Below are 27,606 nucleotides of genomic sequence, written 5' to 3' on the forward strand. Positions count from 1 at the left end.
TTTAAAAAAAGAGGTATTTAATATTCTGTTACAATTGGTGGATTTTGTGGAACACATTATAAATATAATGTTGTTACCCTGTCAACATGTTTCGTCATGTTAAACATTAGTTGTGTTATCTCTCTGTGCCATTCTGGTTTTAACAAGTTGCTTAACTGACACAAACAACTCAAACATGGTTTTGTTCATCGGCTTTCAGAACCACATAAATCTCTTTTTGCAAGCCTAAGCATATGTCATCCCAAAAGCAAAGGTATCATGCTGAGATCTTTGGATTTTTTATTTTAAAATATTTTAGCACAATTCGTTTTTAGCATAACTGAGAAGATTGTTTTTGTCAAATTTTATATCGTAGAGTCTCAAATTATGAGACGATGCAAGGATGGATGAGCTATATTTGGGTGAGAAAATCTTCTTGTCAATATGACCAATTAATTTACTTAGGACCTGGAGCTGCAGGACCTGGAAGGGGCACTTTATGATCATTTGACAACAATGAATCAATGAGAGATACATAATTCTTGGCTTCGCCAGGGCAGAGATTAGATTCTGCAGATTTTTCAGGAAAGGGAAGAATAGTCGGCTCACCAAATGGATTCTTTGGTACAGACGGCTTTGGTTTTGATTGTATTCCAGGTGTACCTGCTTTCTTGGGCAACCACGGAAGTGGCACAGGCCTGGCCTCACTTGCGTGTCCTGGTTGATCTGGGAAGACTGGCAATACAACAGGCTTTCCCGCATCTGAGGAATCAACCTTTCTGGATTTCTGGTCAGAACCAGAAGTGTCATCTATAGAGGGGAGAATTTTAACAACTCCAATAGTTTTAGGTGCTCCTGGGACTTTTTGAGCATCGGGCGATGAGTGGTGGTGATGCTCATGCTTATGCAGATGTTGGTGGTGATGCTCATTTTCATGATCATGTATGTGGTTGTGATGATGCTTGTGGTCATGGTGATGCGTGTGGTTGTGATCATGACCATGGTCAAGGCGTTCATGACTGTGATCATGATGATGTGTGTGGTTATGATCATGTTTGTGGCCATGGTCATGGTGTTCATGAGTGTGCTCATGGTGATGTGTGTGGTTATGATCATGTTTGTGGTCATGATCATGATGTTCATGACTGTGATCATGGTGATGTGTATGGTTATGATCATGTTTGTGGTCATGATCAAGATGTTCATGACTGTGATCATGGTGATGTGTGTGGTTATGATCATGTTTGTGGTCATGGTGGTGATCATGCTCATGGACATGGTCATGGTCATGATGATGATTATGATGGTGATGTCCATGAGAGTCCTTATGATCATGATGATCTTGCTCTTCTTCAATCTCTTTGTGTTTTTGCTCTTCAATTACAGCAGCCTGAAATGAAACAATTAACATTTCAAACAAAATTAAACAAGTACTTCAGGACTTGTTGTTTCATAAATAATACAATAATGAACCTCAACAAATAAACAACTGAGTATTCATGCTTAGTTTTAGTAGCTGCATACTTGTCGCACCAGGTACACTGTTGAAGAATTGAATTTTTTTACGGTTTGGACAAGGGGACACAAAATAAAAAGGGGGCCCCAAAAAACGTTTAAAATCTAAATGTATTTCACATGAACTTTGGTACTGCATGTAGCAGCAAAACAGCTGAATGGATTGCAATAAAATTTCACAGCAATGTACAAAAGACTATGTAGATGATTAATTATGCTATTGCAAGAAATGTTATTAAGTGGTTATGAAGTCACAAGGCCCAACAACTTAGTGATGTCTTGTAGCACAATGCTACCAAAAGTAACAAGGAAGCCCACAGAATAAACTAGACTGCATACATAACGTTTCAGATTTACTGCATGAGCAAATTGAAATAGCCATTTATGTTTACATGATAACGGAAAGCTATAAACAAATACATAACGAACAGACTATTTCTTAATCTACAAAAGTTTTCTTTGCATGCTCTCTGGCTCAAAAAATAAAATTGGCCCACCAAGTCAAACAAAAGCCATCTTTTTTCTGCACTCGTGTGCAACTAAATGAAAAATTCCCCTCGCAATGTGCCATACAAACTACTCTTTGCAGGGCATGATAATTGTCCACTAGGAAAAAAAGAATAATCTCAATTTCTATTACAATAACAGTGATTGCCTTTTATTACGTTTGGCCTCAATAGGTAGCACAATCCTACTATAAGTCCAGGGAAGCCCAAAAAATAAACTAGACTGCATATGTATAGTTTCAGATTTATTACATGAACAAATGAAAGACCTATTGATGGTCACATGCTAATGGAAACCTACTGTATAAACAAATTAAGGAATATAATACACCTTAATCTACCTAAATTTTCTTTGCATGCTCACTGGCTTACAAAATAAAACTGTGCCCAACAAGCCGAGTAAAACCCATCTTCCTTTTGTACTTCTGAGCAACAAAATGGAAAAGTGACCTAGTAGTGAGCTACGCAAACGACTCTATGGAGGGCATGATAATTGGACATTATGAAAAAAGAAAAATTATCTTTATTTTTATAACAACAATGATTGGCTTTCATCACTTTGGTTTTTATATGTAGCACAATTCTACCAATAGAAACTAGACTACATATGTAAAGTGTCCGAATTAGTACATGAAAAACTAAAAGACACATTTATGGTCACATGGTTATATAAAACAATAAAACAAATACATGATAAAATAATAAGAAAAAAATAATGAAATCACATTCAATTTGTTTGCCACTCTGTAACTATAGTTAATATTCTCAGAGATAGGAATTCCTTAGATATTAGCTCCATAATAATTTTCCACCTGTTGAACGAATCACCACAATACTTTCCAGACCTATAGCATTTGCTACATTTTGAGATGCTGTAAATTTTTCTGGTGAATCTTTAAGGGAGTGGAAAAATAAAAAGGGGTCCCAGAACACGTTTTTCCACCAATGCATTTTCCATAGACTATTAACTACTGCGGTACATAGCTGAGAAACTATTTAAAAATATATTTAAAAAACAGTAAATTTTCCTGCCAATTACCACTTCAATAACCATGCCCGTCGCAAAAAACAGCCAGTACCCAATTATATACTGACTTGCCATCGCCATGTACCATGATATATTGCAAAGTTATCATGGTATACCATGATCCAAAATATAACTAAGAACTAGCTGTATTACGTGATTGTGTTACACTTGCGTCACGCATGGTGTCCCAAGGGCATTGCAATACTTGCGTCAAATTTAGAAGGTACCACAAGGCCAGCATGCTTGGCCCTGCGTTGATTTGTAAATCTGGAGAAACGCAAGTCAGCGCAATTCGCTGCTTTTTACTCTACACACCATAATCTACATTGCTGCAAATTTTTCACATACACCCATAGACGGTAAAGGAGAGGTGCAAAAGAAAAACAGGCTTTAAATCCAATGCATTTTCCATATACGTTTGTATTTCGCATAGCGAAACGGTTTGTCAGTTGTTTTTTTTTTTTAATTCTGCAGTATTTCATATTAGGGGGCACAAGTGAGTCTGCGGGGTATTGCTAGTACGAAGTAATTGTCAACTTAGTAATATCTTGCAACACAATACTGCTAAAAGTAGCAAGGAAGCCCATAAAATAAACTAGACTGTTCATGTAGTAAATTGGAAACTTTACATATGCAATTGAAAGACCCATTTATGGTCATATGCTAATGGAAACCTACAAACTAACTCACAGACTACATCTTAATCTACATACATTTCCTTTGCATTCTCTCTGCTCACAAAATAAAACTGTGCCCAACAAGCCGAACAAAAAACATCTTCCTTATTAACTCCTGTGCAACAGAATAGATCAATGACCTAGCAGTGAGTTACACAAACTACTATATGGAGGACATGATAATTGGAAATTAGGGAAAAAAAATTATCCTACTTTTTATATCAACAATAATTGGAGTGCATTCACGTTGGCTTCATATGTAGCGCAATCCTACTAAAAGTAACTAGAAAGCCCATACAATAAACTAAACTGCACATGTAAACTTTCAGAATTACTACACAAACGACTAAAAGACACATTTATGGTCACATGATTATATAAACTATAGATAAAAGAAAGAACTCACATTAAATCTGATTGGAATCTGTAGTTATAGTTAGTATTTCCAAAGATAGGAATACCTCGAATATTACTTCCTTAAAAGTTTCCACCAGTTTGATGAATCCCCACAAACCTTTCAAGACCTATAGAATTTTTGTGATGAATCATTAGTGGGGTACAAAGATAAATGGGGGGTCCCAAAACACATTTTGCCACCAATGCTTTTCCTATATTTGACATAGCAGTGAAAACCGCTGAATTGATTTACATGAAATTTGGCTGAATTATACATTATGGCCAGAGATTATGCTTTTTCAGTACTGCAGTTAGGTTTGGTAAGTATTTTTTTTAAATTGCGGTACTTGACCGTAAACTTAGCTAAAATATATTTAAAAATATAAATACTTTTCCCTACCTATTGCCACTTTAATAAAGTGGTAGTAGGTAGAAACCAACTACTTACCTACTTACCAACTACTTAAGTATATCTAAGACCCTAACACTGAACACAGCCAAAGTGTACTAAACATTATGGCTGCCTTTTCATTCTCTAAAAACAGCCATTACCCAATTATATACTGGCTTGCCATCACCACATACCATAGTATAATACTAAGTTATCACAGTATAGCATGGCCCTAAATATAACTAAGGCTGAGCTGTATTATTGATTTGGGGTAGGCTTGTGTCACACAGGGTGTCACATGAGTGACACAATACTTAAGTCAGATTTATAAAGCAAGGCCAGGCAACCATGTGCAGCCCTGTGTTGAAATGTAAATCAGGAGAAACACAAGGAAGAGCAATTCACTGTTTTGCAATACTCTGCACACCATAATCTACACTGCTGCTAAATTTCACATTCATCCAGATGCCATGCCACTGTGGCCACATGGCACTACACTCAGCCGCTATCCACTGTACAAGACTCCACTCTACATGACTCTACTCTAAGCTTTTACACTGTATGCAATGCCACTCTATGCCACTAAACTCACACATTGTATGCACCTCCACTCTACACCACTTTAGCCTATGTCAATCCACTGTACGCCACTCCACTAGACGCTACTCCACTGGATGCTGTTCCACTCCACACCCTTCTACTGTATGCCACTCTACTATACTCTGTTCCACTGCATTCCAATCCACTCTACAGTACTCCAATGTATGCCACTCCACTGTTCTCTACCCCACCATATGCCACTCCAGTCTATGGCACTCCACTGTACGCCACTTCATTCTACGCTATTCAATTCTACGCCACTCCACTGAATGCCATTACCTTCTACTCTACGCCACTCTACTTCACTCAAGTCTACACTACTCCGTTATAAGCCACTCCACTGTATGCTACTCCACTATACACTATTACAATCTATGATACTCCATTGTACTACACCCGCCCTATGCCACTTAACCCTACACTACCTGTAAGCAACTCCATTTTGCTCCTTTTCAGTCTGTGCGACTCCATTGTATGCCACTCTTCTATACACAACTCTAGTATATGCTACTCCACTTTATGCCTTTACACTGTATGCCTCTCCACTCCATTGTATGCTACTCCACTCTACGCCACTCCTGTGTATGACATGCCACTCTACACCACTCAATTCTATGCTATTACACTGGACACCACTTCACTGTACGTCACTCCACTATATGCTATTACACTCTACCCTATTCCAGTGTACGCCACTTCAGTCTACACCACTTCACTGGTCACCACTGCACTGAATGCTATGCCACTATTCACTATTCCAGTATACGCTGTTCTACTGTACACCACTAAATTCTACGTCATTCCACTGTGTGCCACTCCACCATACACTATTCCAATCTATGCTATTCCAGTGTACACCACTGCACTCTATGCCACTCCATTCTATGCTAGTCCATTGGATGCCACTCTACTCTATGCCACTCCACTAAATGCTATTTCACTCTACCTCACTTTACTCTACACCACTCCACTGTACTCCACTCTGTGCTATTCAACTGTACGCTGTTCCACTCTATACTATTAACCTGTATGCAACTTCAATCTTTGGCTTTCTCCTCTATGGTATTCCACTCTACCCCTCTCCACAGTGCACCACTCCACTATATGCTACTACACTCTACCCCACCCTGTAATATACCACTTCACTCCATGTCAATCCACTGTAAGCTACTACACTATACGCTATTACACTTTCCGCCACTCTACTGTATGTTGCTACATCATACGCTACTACACTCTACACCAATCCGCTGTATGCCTCTCCAGTGTACGCTTCTCAACTCTATGCTATTCCAATTTATACCACTCCACTGTTAGCTACTTCATTCTCTGCCACTGCAGTGCACTCTCATCCACTCTATATAACTCTACTCTACATAACTCTACTACACCCCATGCCACTGTACTTGACTCCACTCCACTCTATCCCCGTACATTCCACTGTCCAAATTTGCAAATTACACTATGCCCATAGCCACTATTGTACAGCATTCTACTCCACTCAACAACAGTTTCCAAAACTCTACTGTATGAGGCACCGTTTGAATTATAATAGTTTACTCGACTCTACACTACACCACTTCAATGTATGCTCCCTTTTTCTACGCTAATCAACTGTGCCCTACTCCACTCTACACTGTACACCACTCTACTCTATGGTATTTCTCTCCATGCCACTCCACTCTACTACACTCCACTGTAGAGTATTTCACTCTACACTGTTCCACTGTATAATACTTCACTTTACGGTAATCTGCTCTACGCCGCTACAATGTACAATACTCCACTCTACGCTGTTCCATTGTATGATACTCTCCTCCACTCTATAAAAATCTATCATACTTCTTGGCAGTCTACATCATTCTACTCCACTTTATCCCTGTATACTCCACTGTCCAACTCTACACTCCACTCTATGACCATTCTCTCCAATGTACAACACTTTATTCAGTGTATCACTTTCTACACACCATTCTATACAACACAGTGCTCCACTCTACTTTATATCAGTTTTCTACCTAGGCTGCACAAGTACACTCCACTCCATAATACTCTACTCAATGACACACCAAAACACTCTATTGTACTTTACTCCACACTACGTTACACCATTCACCTTGTCTCTACACCACTGTTTGACACTTTACCTCACTCTACGCTACTATAAAACAATCCACTCTACTCAGCTTCACTGTTTCACACACTACTGTAATCTAAGCAACTCCACTCGTCAACACTCTACTGCACTGTATGCCACACTCAAATATTTCACTCCTGTCTATCCACCTCATTTCACTGTACTATACTGTATGCCACTGTACATCACTCTACTACACTCTGCTCTATAGTACTATAGTCAACTATACAAGACTGCATGCAACCCTTTGTATTCCCTTGCACTCTACGTTGACATAGTACTCCACTCTACTCCACTACTACACTGTACACCACTCCATACCATTGCACTCTGTAACACTGTATACCAATCCATTCTATAACAGTGTACTTTACTCTACAATACTCCACTCTACAAAAAACAACTAGACTGTATGCCACTCTACTCTTCTTTAGTCTACATCACTTTCCAATACCATATGACACCCCACTCCACTCCACTGTACAACACGGTACTCCAGTTTATGACACTTTACTCAACTGTATGCTACACCAAACTAGTCTTCTGCACTCCATGCCACTATAGTCTACTACAGGCCACTCCACTCTACTACACTTTACTCTACCCTACAGTATCCCACTCCAGTGTGCACAGCTCCAAAATACTCCATTCTACTACACTTCATCCCACTCTACGCCACTGTACTCTTCTCTACGCCGCTCCACTGACCAACACTGTACTCCAATGTATGGAAATCCATTCTTCAACACTGTACTACACTCTATGGCACCCTAAGATGCTTTACTCCAATCTATGCCACAGTACTAGATTGTGTGACGCTGGACGACACACCCTTCAACTCCTCTCTACAATACACCACTCTACTATATGACACAGCACTCTTCTCTAAGACACTCTCCTCCATGGTATTCCACTTGATGACACCCTATAATACTCTACTTCACCCTACTCCACTCTAAAACTCTAATCGAATCTATGACAGTCTACGACATCCTACTCTAGTGTTCAACACGCCAATTCACTGTACAACTCGCTGCTCAAGTTTACGATTCTTCACTCCACTATATGAGACACCAAGGCATTCCACTATATAACACTTTACTACACTGTATGGCACACTACTCCACTCTATTCCAAGCTACAATACTCCACTCTATGACAATAGATTTCACAACACTCTCCTCCACTGTACTATATAACACTCCTCATAACAACTCTTTACTTATGACAGTGGACTTGTTGATTTGAAACACGTTTTTATTAAAAATTTAAAAACAAACATTGATTTTCAATGAAAATACAAAGGTTAAAGATTAAGTATAGTTAGAAAAACATACTTTCCCTATGCAAGCCAAGTTAAAGCTACAGATAATGTAAAAATTATTAAGTTATAGTTATAACTTTCATTTACAATTTATTCTTCAAATTAGTAGTGGAACTCGTTAGATACTCTTTTAAGCTCCCTGAGAAGAACCACCTCCTCTGGGCTTTTTTTCAATAGTATGCGGGGAACCGTGCTGCACTCCCACGTTCTGGGGAACACCACTTTCCCAGGGGAAAATCAGTAAATTATATAAGGGGGGGTCCTGTAGCCACCCACAGCCCTGGAGACCGCCGCCTCCCCAGGGCAAACATTCATTTACATGGGTTGCCGCATGGTGCCCCTGAAGCTCCAGGGAATGCCCCCTCACCAGGGCAAACACTGATTCATATGGGGGCGTGGCCCCCCACCTACAGCTCCAAGGACTGCCAACTCCCAGGGGCAAACAATGATTTACAAGAGGGGGGAGTGGCCCCTGCAGCCCCGGGGACCGCCACCTCCCCATAGCTATTTATTTAAATTAAGGGGGGCTACGAGGCCTCCCCGCAGCCCCGGGGACCACCATCTCCTCGAGGCTAAAATAAAAGAATGAAGGGGGTCCATTGCGGACCCCAAGGACCACTACCTTCCTGGTCCAAATACAACATTGGCGGTGTTGCATGGCCTCTGGTGTGGAGCCATAGATGGTCCTGGAGACCGTCACCCCCTAGGTCGGCTCCTGCTGTGTCCTGGAGTGCCCACCCAGGGGCATAGCTGCTCTGACTTTTCAGGAACTTTGAGAGCTCCCACAAAGTCAGAGCAAACACTCCAGTTTCAACAAGTGAGAGCTGTCAATCCTTGCCTGGAGAGATGCAGGCATGGAAACAGTGAAAACAATTGCTCTCACAGAGATGGAGATGCATGTTTAGCACTCCCTGTCTATGACAGCAATGTCAGCTCCTGCAGGAGGCAGGGAGGTGGCTGGGACCTTGAGGGCCTTCAGGTCCCCAATGGTGCTGACTGGGTGCCCTGTGGGTCCCTCAAGTGACATGGCCAGGCCCCGGGGTATGGAGTCCCTGAGGTTGAGATCGGCGCACGGACACCTCCCTCCCCCCAAAAAAATTTTAACCCGGGGATGGGGTCCTCAGGGCTGAGATTGGTCTAAGGAGCTCGCCCTCCTCCCAAAAAATATAAATTATAAGGCCAGGCCCAAGTGGTTAGGGTTCAAATCGGCAGGAGGCCTCATGGCCCCCTCTTCCATTTAATTAAGGCCGGGCCCCGGGGGATAGGGTCCCAGGGCCAAGATTGGCCCAGGGAGGCGGGCATTGCGCCCCGCCCCTCTCAATTGTAGTGACAGCCGAACAATGGTTCCCCGGGGCTTAAATCGGCCTGGGGAGTGGGGCCGCGAGGGACCCCTTCCCCCACACTGGCCATTCACCTAATGAGGAAGCAGCTACCAACCAGAGGTAAGTGCTCCCCCTTACACCCACATAGACCCTCTCACACCCAGTCTCACACCCAGAAAGACACTACAGCCATTCTCACACCCAGTGACACCCTCTCACACCTATTCTCACATCCAGAGAGACAGACCCTATGGCCAACTCCCGCTGCACATGGTCAAAGGCCATGTGCAGCATGGGGTTCAGTGGTTAAGGGGGTTGGCTGCAGGGCCTGGCCGAAGGCCGGGCACAGCAGGGGTTGGATTAACATATAGTAATAAAATTATTTTACGTTAAATAAAACCGTAGAAATTCCCTGAAAAAAACTAAGGTTACAGGGACGTTACAGTTAGGAAATAGAATTTTTAAAATCTCAGAAATTCACTTAAGAAACCAAAGGTTACAGGGATGTTATAGTTAGGTTCTGAATTTACTCACACAAAACCAGAGAAATTCAGCAGTTATTGTTAGAGTTATTTCAAGTAGCTATAATTCGCGCCCTAAGGTAACTATAACTCGCATCCTCGTCATGCCATCCCAGATATTACAGCACTCATGACAACTTCTTTAACATTATTAAAAATATAAATGAAGCATTAGCATTCATACTAATTAAGAAATAACTGCATGTTCGGAGCGCGAGTTAAAGTGAATATTAGTGAACATATATATAAGTAATATATATTATTATGTATATATATATATCTCAAAGATACCGTTAACACATGTATGGTTATGGTTGACTCTAACATTTCACTGAAAATACATTTTTGACAAACCTATTGACAAATCTGCATGTATTATACAGTTGTATTCGCCACTGTGTAGTTCTAGTTAGGTCAGACTTTCAATAGAAAGTGCATTGTTTGTTTTGTTAATAACTGCGTTATTTGACAAATCTTCACAGACTTTAAAAAGAAAATATTCATCTACCTCAGCTACTTCCTGCAAGGCGGAATGGTCTGTCAAGTGATGGCTGAGAGAAAAGGGGTCCCTAAACCCAAACTCCTCATGTAATTTCCATAAGGTTTTTTTTAACAGCGCCATAGTGAAAACAGAATAACACAAAATTTGGCAAAAAGTAAGATCTTTACTCACAATCCAAGCTTTTTGTGATTTGCTGCAACTCTTTTCAGCCATTTTTTAGAAATTAAGGAAAAAAATAGAGATACCCTGTGCCGCTTTATTCCTGTGGAGGTACTGTAATTAAAAAAAGAAAGGCATACTGATTGGCTGGTCCTGCGAGACTGAGATCGGACCCGCAGAGCACTGATTGGCTGGTCGAAAAATTAGGAGGAATGTTCGTCTGTCATTACAGGACTCGGGACTCAGGACTCAGTCCTCGAGTCCTAAAAAATATTTGAAAATGATGTAAGGGGGCAGTGTACCCTCAACCCCTAGCCACTGTATAAGAATTCCAAAGGGACCCCCATTGGAGCCAAAACTTAAAAACAAAATGTCTTGGATCACTGCAGTCTCGAGGTACTCTAGCAGGAGCCAGCACCACAGGAGTATTGCAGAACCAGTAGAAAGAAAGGCTAAAATGGGGTAGGGATCTTTGGGGCACAGCTGTCCCCAGACTACACCCACATGTTGGGAGCCAGGAGTACATGTTTTGATTGGGCGGAAGTTGTGTGCTTCTACAAAAGTATTTCTTTACCTCCAGAAAGCTCTGATCATTTTTTTTTTATCCAGTTGTTCGAGGGTTGGACTTTCAAGGGCACATGACACTATTCTCCTGTTAAAGAGTCTTAAATAATTACATTATGCAGGTTTTTTCCTCTGGCAGCAAAACAGATGGGAGGAGAGCAGTCATTAACCTACATGGATGTTTAGGTCTGGCTTGGCAGTGCAATTCTCACCTGTCACCTGATCATTTAACCTACACCACTTGCTGGAGGATGACTGCTTGCAAGGGATTATGGTGGTCATTATGACCCTGGCGGTATTATAACCGCAGGGCCAAAACGACAGGAGCACCGCCAACAGGCTGGCGGTGCCTCCTGGCGTATTGTGACCGCGGCGGTAGCGCCGCGGTCGCACTGCCGGGGCCGGCGGTTTACCGCCACAATGGCCCCGGCAGATGTAATCCGCCAGTGCAGCGCTGCTTGCAGCGCTGCCCAGGGGATTACCAGTCCCCGACCGCCAGCCTTTTTCTGGCGGTCTGAACCGCCAGGAAAAGGCTGGCAGTACGGGGAGTCGTGGGGCCCCTGGGGGCCCCTGCACTGCCCATGCTGCTGGCATGGGCAGTGCAGGGGCCCCCTGAGAGGGCCTCATGCGGCTTTTCACTGTCTACTGTGCAGACAGTGAAAAGCGCGATGGGTGCAACTGCACCCGTCGCACGGCCGCAACACCGCCGGCTCCATTTGGAGCCGGCTCCTATGGTGCGGCCGTGATCCCCGCTGGGCCAGCGGGCGGAAACCAGGTTTCCGCCCGCCGGCCCAGCGGGGATCTCCAAATGGCCGCGGCGGGAGTGCGGCCGCATTGGCACGCATGGCGGTCAGATCTTGGCGGGCGGCTGATGCCGTCCGCCAATGTCGTAATGACCCCCTATATGTAACTGACAATATAATTTGCACTGCTATGAAGCACAGCTTATGACTTCCCCCAATACATCACTGATGACATCTGGAAGCTATGGCTGTCCAAGTTATCCTTAGCTGAGTTATGTATAACTGGTGACTTTCAGTGTTTTTGGGTGGGGGGGTTGAACTGTACTTTTTATTACTTTTACTATTAAAAGTCCTATGTTTTGCTCCATTATAACTTTTGCTTTTTTCACATCATGCTTGTCTTAACTTCTAAGGAAAAATAAATATTTTCTCTTTAGGTGTCACTCATGAGTGCAGAAAGGACACCTTCATATACGTGACTTGCATGTTTCTTGCTTTTTGACTAGCATCTATACCACGCATCTCAAATTTTATTGTGCAAGTGCTTCCTTTACTGCCTGAAAACTGGAATTGCTATGGTCCTATCTGATACTTATTTCTCAGGTGCATTGTCTGTGCTGTCTTCCATTAAAACAGAGAACATCCAGAATGCTTGGCCTTCGGCACTAAACACCCAACAGACCTAAGTCTGAGACACCAGCAGACAGAGGAGATTCCAAAAGAAAAGTGAAATAAGAGTGCACAGGGATCAACATACAATGCTGACATTGAGATGAAGTGGGAGAGCAACTTTGGAAAAATTGGAGATGACGAGTGGGGGAGGGGGGCATGTAGGTCACTATCTGGGCTGGGTTCAGGCTGGTACAGCTGAAGCAGTTGCACAGGGAGTACTTCACTTGTACCCCGTTACACACAGTGGACAAAACAGACACTGATTAGTGCCACATGAGATATGGATACCAGGGTATCTTGCTGCACACCAATTGGGAGTGTCTGAGTGTGAGGGGATTCTGGTTGAGTATAACTCTCACTGATTACAGGGGACCCTGGTTGGTTTTCCTGGGTATTTGATGTGATGTGACCCTCAACAAGTACATGCTTCTCTTCTGCAACATGACACTGTCCAGAAATGCTTTGGGCCTGATTTACAAATTGGTGGATGAGTTCCACCATCACAGTAGTGATGGATATCCCGTCCGCCGAAATCTAAGTCCCATAGAATGTAATGAGATTTAGATTTTGGCAGATGGGAAATTCATCACCATTGTGATGGCATAACCCATCCACCAGTACCTAAATCAGGCACTAGTTGGGTCTGCTAGTTGGGTAGGATGGAGGACCCGTCAGTGAGGGAATGGGTAGCTATGGAGTGTAATAAGCAGGCAGAAGAACTATTCTAGCGGGCGAGTGGTTGGTCCCAGAAGTTTGCTAGGATTTGGCACAGCTACAATAATATATATTTTTTTTAAATCCGGTCCCAGCGTCCATGCCGGTTGCCTTGGTGCTCCTCGTTCTCCCGTCAATCACTGGGTTACAAAAGCACAGGCTCCCAATTCAGACTCTGCTCTTGTGCTATACCAGGCATGAGACCAGTGCTGGGATTGGCCTGAGCGGGCTAGTCTGGCTCTCGCTCAGGCACAGGGAGTCTGTGCCATTTCTCCAACCCAGCTGTGTAACACAGCTGGGTTGGAGTAATGTATGTCCCCATGTTGGTTTGGCTATCCTAAGATGAACGGCCAAACGGACGTATGCACTTTACAGTGCTTACCACTCCTCCACCCTATCACCTGGCCCCACCAGGGCTTTCAGAGAGATAGTGACAAAATGATAATACATTTTTTTTTATTTTTTTTATTTGTCATTGCCTGACTCTGAGCAGGGGAGCAACACTCCTCCACTTTTACGGAGGAGCCGCCCCTGCAAATATTGTGTATTTATCCTAAAGACAGAATATAAAAAAGACTTGTGCTTTATTTTACTAATTTGCCAACAGTCATTCTAAAAGGAGGAATCATAGCAGGCCTGTCAACATCTGGGCATCATCCTGAACTTCGCTTGTATTAGGTAGATATGCTCAAATACTATAATTAACTTTACTGTTTTCAATTTTTATTTGGTGTGAATTCATAAGAGATTTTTACTGTTTCCTAATGGTTTAAAAAAATATTAAAACAGTGGTTTTAACTGTCTATTCTTTTTTGCTCCATACGTAATCACTGGGGTGAGGTTTTTCCAGTGCTAATAAAAATTGACTTTTATTTTCTTCCTTCCCCTCATTCATTCATTTTGTAAATGATTCCTACATTCTTCGAGCAATTCATATATTACACATTGATATCGAAAAGGCTTGATTGATTCACTCCTTTTTTTAATTTTTCTTACATTCGTTAGGCAATACATATTACTCAGTATCCCACTGGGCTAACTGACAGGCTTGATTCGTTTTGGATGAGTTATCTAGTTTAATCTGATAAACAAAGAGTACTAAAGAATACTGTACCTCAGGTTCAAAGATGTCGCATGAGACTGACACATGCTGTACCCCAGGACCTTCCATTTCAACATTCATCACAGAGCCTTTGCAGAATCCAGTATGCTGCAAAGAAAGAGTTACACAACTTGAGATAAGCAGATAATGCCCACAATTTGTAGAACTAGTAAACATTCCATACCATAAGAATTTATTCACAGGACAACATGACCCTATAACATCAAAGAGGAGAGGAAAAGAGTGGAGATGTTAGGAGTTTACTATGTCTGCTGGTCACTTAAAATACATGTAATTCTTTCATGTTTAAAGTTGTGCAAATGCCCATGTGAGACTGTATTCTCACCTGTTCTCAGTGGCAAACTGACTGCATTTTCCCACTATCCATTAACTTTTAATAACCAAAAAAAAAAAAAAAAACTTTATTTAGTCAAACAAAAATCATGTGTAAAATGCCATGAACCAATTACCTCTAAGACTTTTGCCTGTGCAAGAGATGATTACACCACATATCTTCCTCTGGATCATGCAAAGAATAGGGTATTTTTTAATCTTGCCCTGTATCATGTAAAGAATAGTGTATTTATTTATATCTCTATGAGGAAATTTGCTTATCACAAACCAGGGTTGGAAGTATTCAAGTTAGTTGTCACATGCTTCTGGGGATCTGCGTGTCTCGATTCTATGAAAGGAAAAAACCCTTACCCAGGTAGTTTCATTTACATTTTAAATATTGAATATGTTTAGAAATATTGGCGGTTTATAAACCTTGTATTCGGTGAGTTATTTATGGTTTGCAGAATGTTGTGTGAGTTACAGATCGCAGTTGTAACCATATCTTGCAAATTTCAGTACTTTTTTAATTTGTAATTCATAAACATAACTGCACTTCCACTGTGTTTTCAAGTGAATTTCTAAGATTTTTTACAAAGTGATGTTACTGTGTTATATTCAAAGCTCAGCATATCTTCACTTTACCCTGTTTTTTGTAAAGCACTCCCTGCCCCAATAATGGATCTTTTGTTTATTGTTTTCAGGACATGCAGGCTGAGTTCCCCATGTGATGTAAGGCAGCCAAATCATTTTCTTCCAGCTGCGTCCAGTCAATCACATTTAGGGCCTGATTGAGATCTCACCGATGCAATACTCTGTCCCAAATGTGACGGATATCCCGTTCGCCAGATTACGATCTCCATAGGTTACAATGGGATTGTAATACGGTGGCTGAAATATCAGTCACGTTTGTGACAGTGTATTCTTCTCCATTCTTCTCCACCGAGGTCTAAATCAAGCCCTTAGTTCTTTGACACTGGCTTTGGTTTCAAAGACCCAAAAAGGACAATGGGATAAAAATCTCTATTGTCAAATCAAAATTGTTGTTTTTTAACGTAGATCTTTGGATGGTCCACAAGCCGACATTCAAAGACAACCCACCAATTAAACATGCAGGTATCTCTAGCTTGTTTGACAGCCTGGCTCAATTCGAGGTCCACAGAACTACTTCTATAATGCTAGTTACTCAAAAACTAAAGAAAGGATTTAGAACGAGCAAACGCATATATGACTAAAACTGTTCCCAAATTCTAGTCTATGTTATACTTGTTCAGAAGTCTTGCCACTTGTGCTTGTAGTGCAAAGAGAGGAGTCATTCTCCGTTACAATACCAAAACCTCTACTAATCATATCAAAGATGATTTTGGAGAAGAAGCAAATGAGCTTCTTGTCTCTTCTAGTAATTGGTAATGAAATTGTATTGTAATAACGGCGTTGAAAATAACTGAAGTAAGAAGGAGCCTTCCATATGCTAGTTTTCTAAATATTTTTGTAGAATGTTTGTAATAATGTTCCTGTAACACTATAAGACCTCAAACACTACCTTTTTCACATGAAGCTATTATGTAGCGAATATTCTCCTAACAATTCACCCAAAAAATCTTTTATTCAAGGTTCTTTATTGCCTCACTTCTAAAGAGTTCACTGAAATCAGACACAATAGGACACATATTTACCAACATTTAGTCAATACGAAGTAGTGAAAGTAATGTAAAACATTAATAAAAGATGCACTTACCCCAAATTCACATTTGAGGGGCTTACACTTGGAGATATCAGCAACAGGTGTATCTTTGGTGCAGTCTGTCTCCTTGACTGTAAATTCCACAAAATAAGAGGCACCGACAACCCACTGCAATTGGTGAATTAAAGAAATCACTTCAGAATAAGTACTAACGACTATCAAGAGTTATGTATTTGACAGCCATGTCCCTATTTGTTTAAGTACTATAGCATTTTTATTAGGTATTGGGTGATAGAATACAAAGCACAAGGCAAAGTTATAACTTAGGAGAATCTTAATTGGAGATGTGACTACAAAGCAAGATGCAAGGATGTACTTCAGAATAAGCTTTGTAACTACAAAGCACAATGCAATGTTTTAGCTTGGAAGAAGCTTACTGAAAGTAATGACTATAAAGCACAATGCAAGCATATAGGTTGGGAGTCTCTTAAGGAGTAGTTACCACAAAGCACTTTGCAAAGACATAGCTGAAAAGAAGCTTAATAGGAGGTGACTATGAAGCACAATGTAAGGATAGTTTACTGCGAGACATGTACTGTAAAAAATTGATTAAAAGGCCAAAGCAAGACAAGTATTTGAGAGAAGCTTTCTGAGAGAAGTAACTACAAACCCCAAGGCAATGATATGTTTGGCAAAAACTTGCTGGGGGGGTGTGGCTTTTAATTCACCAGGTAATCAATGACACTCAGTCATTCAGGATCTTAAGTGGGCAGGATTTCAAAATCATATATGGCTGCATATGAGCAATTACACACTGAAATAGGTGAGGATGGTGTAAAGCCAACCTGTGGAGGTGCTCTAGATGGAGATTCATCATTAATTATATGTAAATGTCTGCAAACAATACAGTTCTATACATAAAGGGTATTGAAGGGGAGTCATGGATCTGTTACATAAAGGATGGACTCTAGCAGTCCTGCTCATAAAAGGGATGTGCTTCATCCCTTACACAGCCTCGACCGCTGGTAAAACCCAACCTGCCTCGCTTATAGCTCGGGCACATCTACAAGTTCTTCTGCATCTGTGCTGACATTGATCCACACATACATCTTGTTCCACTGAGAGCAAGAGACCACTGTCATCAGTAGACTAGTGTTCCTGCAGATCATGTCTCTTGATCTGCTGTTGTGTTTTTTACATGTTGAATAATAACAGTGCACGCATGGAGGTCTTACCCATCAACAGTGGATAGGGAACCTACAGCAGGCTTTCCTTCTGAAGCATCGAGAAACACCCATCTCCCCTGTAATTCTTAAGACCCACTTCAAGTGTGCGTGGTAGGCAGCGGCAAATCCTCTAGGTTGTAATAATGCAGGGATTTTAGAGCACTATGAGGGAAAGATGTATTTTGGTTTATCATACATAATTTTTCACCCTAATTGTGGAGTAAAACAAACTTTTTGGAGCAGTCACTTTTGAATGAATACATCCTACATCTCTTTCTATCCCATGGGCAATATGTGGGGGCTTTCAATATAAATAGCAGGTAGCAATGCACATGTAAAGCAGTTTTTTCAACACACATTCGTCTGATGCACAAAGACTTTGGTATGGGTATTCATAACTTGCTCATGTGGTACTGCTGGTCTAGTTCTGAATTCCAGGAGTCAGCTATTTGTACTCTTGGCGTTCTCTGCAAACTCAAGTATGTCATGAGTACTTAAAGGCAAAATGCCTTATTTAGACTTCGGCAGAGGGACTACTCCATGAAAATCAGGTTGATATCCCATCTGTCATTTTACAAGCACGACATGTTAAAATGCATTTGTGGGAAAACTAGGCTGATTGCAGAAGCCCCCTAACTTTTTGCCCCCATTTTTCATTTATGCTGGTGTTTTTCTGACTTTCTAAACATTCCCAGGGCCTGTGCTCTGATTAAAATGATTATGCAAATCAGGCTAATTATAATTAGATATGTCAACCTACATAGAAGTCACCAGTATGTGGTAGAGCATGTAGGTTTAGGGACCCCAGCATAGGTAGTGTGCCCACAGGTGCACTGCTGTGGTGCCCCTGGTCATTTTAAAGGCAGGCCTGCCTTACTGGCTGTTTTTCAGTTGAAGTTAACCCCAAATTCGACTTTGGAATTAAAAGTACTTCCAAAGTCTTAAACTACCTTATTTGTACATATATGACACCCTTAAGGTGCGCCCTAGGTGCTTTCAGGATTGGGTGCAGTGTAACTATAAGCAGGGACTTTATAAAAGGTTTTTTAAAAGCCCTGGTAAGGAAACAATAGCTACATTCGTTTTTCTCCATTGTAGTGAATGGGCTCCATAGGCCAACACAGGAAGACTTCATTTTTATTTAACAAAGTCTTAAAATGAGCTAAATATTTCAAGTTTGGTATCAACATTATTGTTATAATAAATCCAACAACTTGCCATTGTTGAATTTACTATAACTAACTCAGGGAAAGAGTTTTAGAACTCTACGTGAAAATTACCAGTTTCATCTCTGTAGTGCCCTTCTCTGATTGGCCAGGCTGCCTTGCTGAGGTGTTAAGTGGGCTCAGATGCACACAAAGGAAGTGCCTGGGGGAGGTGAACTCCCTCAGCAGATGCTGAAATAGGATAGGGCGAGCAGCCAACTGTACTTCAAAAGAGGGAAGGATATTTGGGCCAGCAAGTGGACCTCCCCATTTCCTGCATAACCAGAAAGCCAGGTGCCCCCTGATTAAGAGACGGCTGGAAAGGGGTGTGTTAGGGTAAACTTAACTGTAAAGCACACAATGTTCATGGAGGAATCATTTCCATACAAATATTTCAGTGATATTAAATACTATTAATGTTGTAATCAACCATAGATCAAATTTCATAAATTAATAAATCTTCAGTGTGTAATTTCTTTCTGAGAAAATGAAGAATTTTTATATATCCACTAATAATATATCTATCAATATAGCAAAGAAACAAAGAGATGTTTTGGTGTTTTTATACAAATGCACTGGTGACCCCTCTTGTCCACAATCAATTTACATCCAAGGGACAGAAGGAGAGCACCAACCCTTCTGACGCTCCAACCACAAAAGGTTTGAGTCCTATATGCAGTCTTTCAAACAATCAGAAATCACTCCTAGGGGAGTCCAGCAGCTCATGCAAAGAATTGAATCATGGTCAGTATAAGGTTGATGTTTCGGTCTCCCAAGGCTCATACTGTCCATGAGACCATCCTTAGAACCGCCAGCCTGTTGGCGGCACTACCGTCACTGTAACACCGACCGCCGGGGTCATAATGACCCCCTTAATCTTTAAAAATGTATATCTCCGTTTCCCTTTATCGGCTTTTTGTTTCTGACATTTTAGTGTCATTTTAAAGATAAAAAAATAATCTATTTTTATAAACTGGTGTTAGATTCCTATTTTGTTTTTTGTTTTACTTATTTACTGTTTTGTGACTTTTAAATGCTTTATGCACCTGCCTTCTAAATTAAGCCTAACTGCTCGTTGCCAAGCTACCAAGAGTTGAGCTGGGATTAATTTATTGAGACCTAAATGGACCTAAATGTGGGTTTGTGGCCTATTGCTAAGTGTAGGTACTTTCCTGCCCTTACCAATAATCCACTTTCAAATAGCACTTGTAATACAACATACAGGACAGCTGCAATTTTTGTGCAGTTTATCCCATCCATCAAACTCTAAATATAGCTCAGGTCACAGCAAAATCTTTGTGATCGGGTCAATGAACTGTTACTTGAAAAGGCAAAGATTAGACCCTGTGTCTGATTCCAAAAATCAATGTTTCAACCATTTGGCATCCTCTTTTTAAGACCTTAGTAGTTTAATACTCCACAGAACTAACATGCTTTTGGGCTTTGAACTTGAACCATTGAGTTGTCCCAGCCTGACCCATGCAGCCTTACCTGCATAGAAGTTCGTGTGATGATGTCAAGGGAAAAGTACTTTGTGAGGTTGCTCTCCCGGTTGAATTTGTCAAGGCTCAGTTGAGCAGTCTCTCGAAACTTGGGGTCCTCCTGAGTGCTCTGAACTGGGCAGTCGGGGCAGAGCATTTGAATTCGGCTTCGTGGCACTATTTAAAATGAAACAACACAAAGTACTTACATATTTTTTCACTACCAGACAAACATCTTAGTGGAGGAACATTATGATTGGGCATCATATTGGCTCTTTAGATATTAACAGGTGGCATTAATCACTGATAGGCAATTAATGTAGGAATTGTACAAGTGCTGCACAATATGTTCTTTAAATCTCATATACACAAAGAGGACTAGGCTAAACCATACACTAACTGCTGAACACCAATTGCACAGTTCACACATGCATTTTATGCTGTAAACCTACTGTTAAGGCTCACAGTGGCTACATTTACTCCGATCAGGTACCCACAAAGAGGCACCTAATAGATAATAATGCATTTACTACTAATTATTTCCATGACTGCTGTAATAACCCCTGCATATTTGTAGGCATCAAAAAACTCCTCTACAACTCTTTTCCATCCTGCAAATGGTTTGAGGGCAGGTCCAACTAAGGCCTTGAATGAATAACCTTCCCAAATGGAAATGCGTCTAAATTGCATGGGTTATACGAAGAGTTGTTTACACCAATAAAAATGTTTTCTTCATCAAATTAAAAGAGAAAAACAAGCAATGGCAAAGCCAATAGACCTGGTTTTTGCAAGCTTGCAGTGTTTTTTGGAAACACGTTCAACAGGCGATAGAAGTTGAAATGTAATACAATATAAAAATCCTCCTGGGCACTGCAGTACTGGCTATTCAGATTGACTATCCAGACTCATGTCACTTACTGGAATACTCGCCCACTAACAGTTATGGGAAAGATTGACCTTTCTAAAATGGTGGTCCTACCGCTTTTGCTCCATTTTTTTGTGACTCTCCCAGAGATCATCCTGCAGAAAATTCCAGGACCTCAACGTTATGGGGCACTGGGAGGTGGTGGATTGCACAGGCCAATAACATGTGGCTCTACCTCCCAAATTATCAAGGCAGAATCAGTGCACCAGACTACCAAGCATATTACTACGCAGACTGGCTGCAATGCCCTGCTGGAACAGGCCTCACAACAGACCAGATACATTTTGGAACCCTACAGAATGCACTTTACTTTATTTGGTAGACTAAAGGACCCCAAAGTGCACTACACATCTAGAGGTAGGGCGTGCCGGTGTGCACAATACCATGAAATACACTAGGGCTGAGCCTGCTTATGCCCCAGCTATCTCAATGAAGGGGCTCCCCACTCAACTAATGCAGATTTCTTCCAGTGACCTGGTATGCAGGGATCCTCCAGGACTGTGAGCCGTGGGGTTCCTTTTTGATTATGGCCTTTTCCTTGATTTTCAGGCCTTGGACATTTGCAAGGAGCTCCACACAGGAGAATTCCTCTCATATGGCAGAATTTGGCTTGTGATACATCGGACATGGCTGACGATTGGAGAGGAACCCACACCATATTACAGGATCTTCACAAAATGGGGAATAAGACAAGACAGGTGTGCTGGCTATACAGTTTGGACTCACACAGGAATATGCTTACACATATTTAAGGCTGAATGTGAAAATGAACTCCACGTAGTCTTCAATGATAAGGATTTGAAAGCCAGAGTACAATACTCCTAACAAATTCCCTGTAACGCTTGCTTTAAATGTATACAAACCTGTATTCTACACAGAGCATATTTAACACCCCCAAAAATTACATATACTTTTCCCCTAGTCTCTGCATGCCAACAGGAGCCAGCACACTTGAGCCACATGTTATTGGACTGTGCATAAATGTATCCATTTTGGTCTGGAGTGCTCTTTATGTTAACCCAACTCTTGGATAGATCACTCCAATGTTTTCCAAGAACAGCCCTCTTCGGCAATAACCAGAGGGAGCTAAGCTCACAACTGGATTCCTTGACCTCGCTCTCTTCCTGGTGCACTGTGTCATCTGCTGGAGATGGAAAGTCACGATCCCTTCTACGTTTTCCTCCTAGCATGGGAACCTTCAACACTGGGCGTAGGCTGAAGGAACTTCCCTGCACAGAGAGGAGAAACAGGGTCTCTGCCAGTACCTACTGCAGACCTCTGGATCGCCCTGGCTCTTACCCAGAAAGCATTGATCACCAGTGACAACTTCTCGGCCTGGGGGTGTGCTTGCCTGGTGCCTGGTAATAGCAGACACTCGGGGTGTCTCTCTCCTGCTTCCCCCACCTTCTATCATTGGGGCCCACTTTAAGTCCGGAACTATTCACTTCCCACTCCCATGTGGTGCACTGTTAATAGGACAAACTCTGTAATAGGCTGACCTGGCCCATCTCCACATCACACAATATCGATCACTCCACAAAAGCACTCAACTCAAAACGTTTGCGTGAAGAAGCTATGGACCCACAAACCCACTCCGTCTCTCATCTCTTCCCACTCGATATAGTTTATTTTTTTCCAACTGTTTACGTTTTCTAGCTCAGACACCGCTTTATAAATTATGCCACACTTTCCTGATTGTAGGGCAGCATATAAAACTGTAACCTCACCTGTTGAAAACTATGCATATAAAACAGTGTACTGTATACCTTTCAAAACTTAATAAAAATGGTTTGCAAAACATTTCTCTTGTGCAACATCTCAGCACATATATGTAGTACTAGTGACCGCACCACCTGTCCCTACAAGTCTACTTGACATCATGTGGGGTGACCAATACAAGGGATGTACCTTCCCCCTTAAAGACAGGGAACCTTCAATTCCCACCTATTCCCATGCAATACTTGGCACACTTGATGGCTGGTATCCCAGTCCTTGCTGCCCTACGCTCACCCCCAGATCCCCAGAAAGTGTATCGACAAAAACCCTTATGTTATACCACTGCAATATTTACCTCTAAAATCCCATTCCACAAATGTTTCTTTAAGTTACAAATTATTAGTTAAGAACCATTTTTGAGACTTAAAGCAAGGGTTTGACTGAAGAACTTAGGTTCTGTGCTTTCAGGCACCCACAAGGTTACACTACTGTTGTTACCCATGCACAGAAGTATGCATTATGATAGAGAATGTACTGTTCCGTATACTGTACACGGTTGTTTCTTATACCATAAACACAATGTGTGGCTTTCTTGTTTGCATTTTCGGTTATACTTCTAAAAACTCTAATAAAAATATTTATAAGAAAATTAAAAATCTGGTATCTAAAGGTGGTGCACACGTCTGCAGGAAAATAGTAAAAAATGACCCACTCAAAAATATATACAGAACCAGCATGGAATCAAAGCAGAAATTAAATTAAAATTGGTCTACTAGCAATTTCACTGAAGTGGATTACTTTTAGGCAGATGAACATCAGTGTGTGTGTATATATATATATATATATATATATACATATATATATATATATATATATATATATATATATATATATATATATATATATATAAGCCTAAAAAAGCACTGAAATGTTCTATAATTCGCACAACAGTTTTGTAAACCATTACCATAACATGCGCACCAACTGCAATACTTACGACTACACAATTTTAGACCACTATATAACCACAACTAAAAGCACCACTTAAAATAAAATAAAATACAATATACTGAAACCAATACTTCGTTTCTAGTCGTCTCATTGATATGTGATATAGAATCTAACCTATGAGATCAGTTATGACACGTGTAATTGCATCTGATACATAAAGGGTGAGTTCATGAGCATTGCATTTGGTGTGCAATGATCTTCTGCTTCACTGGCTGATCCCTCCAAGACATGATTCGCATAAAGGAAACTGTGCCAGAGGAAAGCTTCCATTCGAAAATCATGTACTACCCTAAATCGAGGTTCAGTAACTGCTGATACACCCCTTTACGACCCAAAGTTAGGAGGCGGGCATCACTTTCATGCCTCTTCATACTTACAATTCAGGAAAGGTCCACAGAAACCCTTTTACAAGTTGGGAAGACTCTTCTGATCCAAATGTTTTTTGTTCATTGGACAAAGCTTTGCTGTAGTCGCAAATCCTGGGTTTGCGACCCAGGTAAGACTTTGTACATCTATCCCTAAATGGATATATGATACTCAAGGTATCATACTAATTTTATTCATTTTCCCCTTGAATTCTTTTATAGCAAAAAATGGGTGACATTTTGCTAAAAGACTGCCTTTCCCAGGAACCATGAGTGGTGGGCTTCTGTCACTTCTATGCAAGAGAGGAAGATGACAAGTAGGGGTGCAAATATTGTTTTATCATGCAAGCAAAGTCCTACATAAGTCACAACTGAGCTACCTATAGTTTGCAGAGTTTCCAGCTTTTCATCTGTTTACACTTAGAAATAGTTACTCTTTGTCTCCATTTTCTCACGAGTGTTAGTCGCTGCTAAAAAATTGAAACTGAATGGACACTGCAGATCTCTTGCTTCTCTCAACAACATTAAAGAAGCACAGAAGATCTGATGTTCAGGTGTAATAGTTACATAGCCATGGACCACAAGGACAGGCTAGGAGGACCTTCCTTTTCCCATCTGGGAACAAAACAACTGGATCTTACTCTTTAAAGTACTGGTACTGAGAGACCAAAACGTAGGCTTTAAGTTAGCGCTGCAAAAAATACCTTTTTAGGGAATTCTAAAGATCTACTCCTCTCTGCTCTACGGGTTTTTTAGTGCTGGGGCGCTTCTTGGGAAGCAGCTATGCACTTTTAAAATGGCATTCATTCATTCATTTCTTCAGAGAACGTTGTGAACTTTGGGTAGCATTTGTAGTGTTCACAATAATTATGCAAAGTTTTAAAGAAAACGGTTTGCAATTGTGCACACCAACCTCTGTTTTGTGCAACATTATCTGTTCCTACCCATCAAAAAAGAGGAAAGCTGTTGTTATCCAAATTATTTCTTTCTTGAACTTCAGTCTACCATGATTTTGATTTTTCAGGTGCCAAGAACCCTGAATTATTCACATTGGATCCTTCCACTAGTTTTTCAAAGTTCACAGTTATTCTTGCTTGTAATGTGTTTATCAACCAAGGATTTCATTTTATTGCATTTGGGAATCAGTAACGTACTTGTATAGGTTTTCAGATTAGGCTGTGTTGGGGATTTTATTAGGAAAGTAGACTTTTGAAAGAAAGCCAACTTTCCTAAGCACAAAGGAAGCAAGAACAATGTCCTGGTTAAAGGAGAAAATAGTTGATTGTTGTCATATGAGATCTGTCACCCAGTCAGGTAATGCTTCATGTCAGATTAAATGGTTAAAGACCAATTATTCCTTCCTGATTCCTGCCATCATTCAACCCACAGACTGAAGTAGACTTCAGTGCCTTATTCTCCACCCTTTCATGTCCTTTACTGTCAAGTTTTTCCTGGTGGTGAGGAACAGGAAGAAAACACCCTTTCACCATCCACCCTACATAGGGTCGACTGTGTAAAGTCCTTCCTCTGACAGCCCCTACTACATCGGAGCATCAGAGGAAGTATTCCCTCGACAGAGCCAACTGGAGCTCTATAGATGTAAATATTAACGGCCCGCTGAAGTCCAAATGAGGAAGATAACTGGCAGTTCAGCCAACAGGGTACTCACTGCGCTTGTAACGGAGTACTGTGCGCAACAAAACTCAAAATCAGGCCCTGATTCTTTTCATACCATATCTAAGCCACAATATTTTGGTTCCCACACGCTGAACATCTGCCTCTCAGGCTACAATTGTCAACTTCACACTGGTCTCCCTTTACACCCCTGGTATATTTCACAGATTATTTTCCTGGCAGGATAACGTGCAGTGCTCTCGATTCTAGCTCCACAATCAGCCACGTCATAAGGGGTGTACCTGGATGCAGCGTGCAGTCATAGTTATACAGGTGAACAATCCTTCTGGGCCGGTTAACGTGCATTGTTGCTTTGCATTTCCCATAAACCTGCAATGCAAAACGCACGAATCATTCAGCGCATTTGATATTTAAACTATTATCAACATAATGCTATTAGTGAAAGGTTAATGAATTAAACAGTTCGAAAGATGAGAATCTGAAAAGTTTTGACTATATCCTCATCACTTTAAAACTTTAAAGCTGATACCCTTGCAGCACTGTATGTTCTTAAAAAGCTTCTGCCTCATGTACAAGAGAATAGTAACCAATGCACTCGTTGCCTTACATGTCAGGAAAAAATGCAAACATCTCGAACGGCTTCTAGAACACATTAAGCCAAGATGTCACTGGAGTCAAAGTGATGCAGAAAATAAAAAAACAATCCTATTTCAAAGAAGGCCCTAGGATTTGGGACATCAGGCAAGCTCCATGATTGTATTTAACAAAAACTGCAAACTCACCACTTCAAAACAAGACTCACTTCCGTCTATATTAAACGACTCTGCTCCTTCGGCTCCTTGACCTCACCCAATCAGAACATCTCTTAGAAAAGTGCTTTTTTAGTGGTCTCCATACATTTCCAGATTGTCTTTGGCTGGCAATTATTACAGTAGGCAGTGTGAGACTGTCTCTCAGTCCAACAGCGTGTGGTGCGATTTGCTCCTTAGACTTAAGATTAAATTGGCTAAAACCTATAGGCTTATTTAATGTTCACGTAAGGCCAGAGGTGAGGGTCTGCAGTAAGTACACAAGTGGTGTAAAAGTTAAAAGTCACATGTGACTTGCACTGTACATCTACGCTGCTCACTTATGTGACTGCTACACACATGGCTTCTGGTCCACGACTGTTGCC

General features: G+C 41.2%; 1 protein-coding gene across 1 annotated transcript; it reads right to left on the reverse strand.

Moving 5' to 3' along the window:
• Positions 1-27,158, reverse strand: LOC138265427 (kininogen-1-like). Its single transcript, XM_069213126.1, has 5 exons — positions 26,714-27,158; positions 20,791-20,957; positions 16,923-17,036; positions 14,864-14,959; positions 1-1,369 (listed from the first exon to the last, which is right to left on the reverse strand). Exons 1-5 carry the CDS (start codon positions 26,775-26,777, stop codon positions 437-439), a joined length of 1,374 nt encoding a protein of 457 aa, XP_069069227.1. The 5' UTR covers positions 26,778-27,158; the 3' UTR covers positions 1-436.
• Between the last annotated feature and the right edge of the window lie 448 nt (positions 27,159-27,606).

This window comes from Pleurodeles waltl, chromosome 11 (genome assembly GCF_031143425.1).
Source record: "Pleurodeles waltl isolate 20211129_DDA chromosome 11, aPleWal1.hap1.20221129, whole genome shotgun sequence".
NCBI classification, from domain to species: domain Eukaryota; kingdom Metazoa; phylum Chordata; class Amphibia; order Caudata; family Salamandridae; genus Pleurodeles; species Pleurodeles waltl.

Coding starts and splice junctions, on each gene's coding strand:
- LOC138265427 (XM_069213126.1), bottom strand. CDS start 26,777: ATGCACGTTAACCGGCCCAGAAGGATTGTTCACCTGTATAACTATGAC. Junction 20,958..26,713: donor TGACTGCACGCTGCATCCAG/GTACACCCCTTA, acceptor CATTTTAAATAG/TGCCACGAAGCCGAATTCAA. Junction 17,037..20,790: donor TCACACGAACTTCTATGCAG/GTAAGGCTGCAT, acceptor CACCAATTGCAG/TGGGTTGTCGGTGCCTCTTA.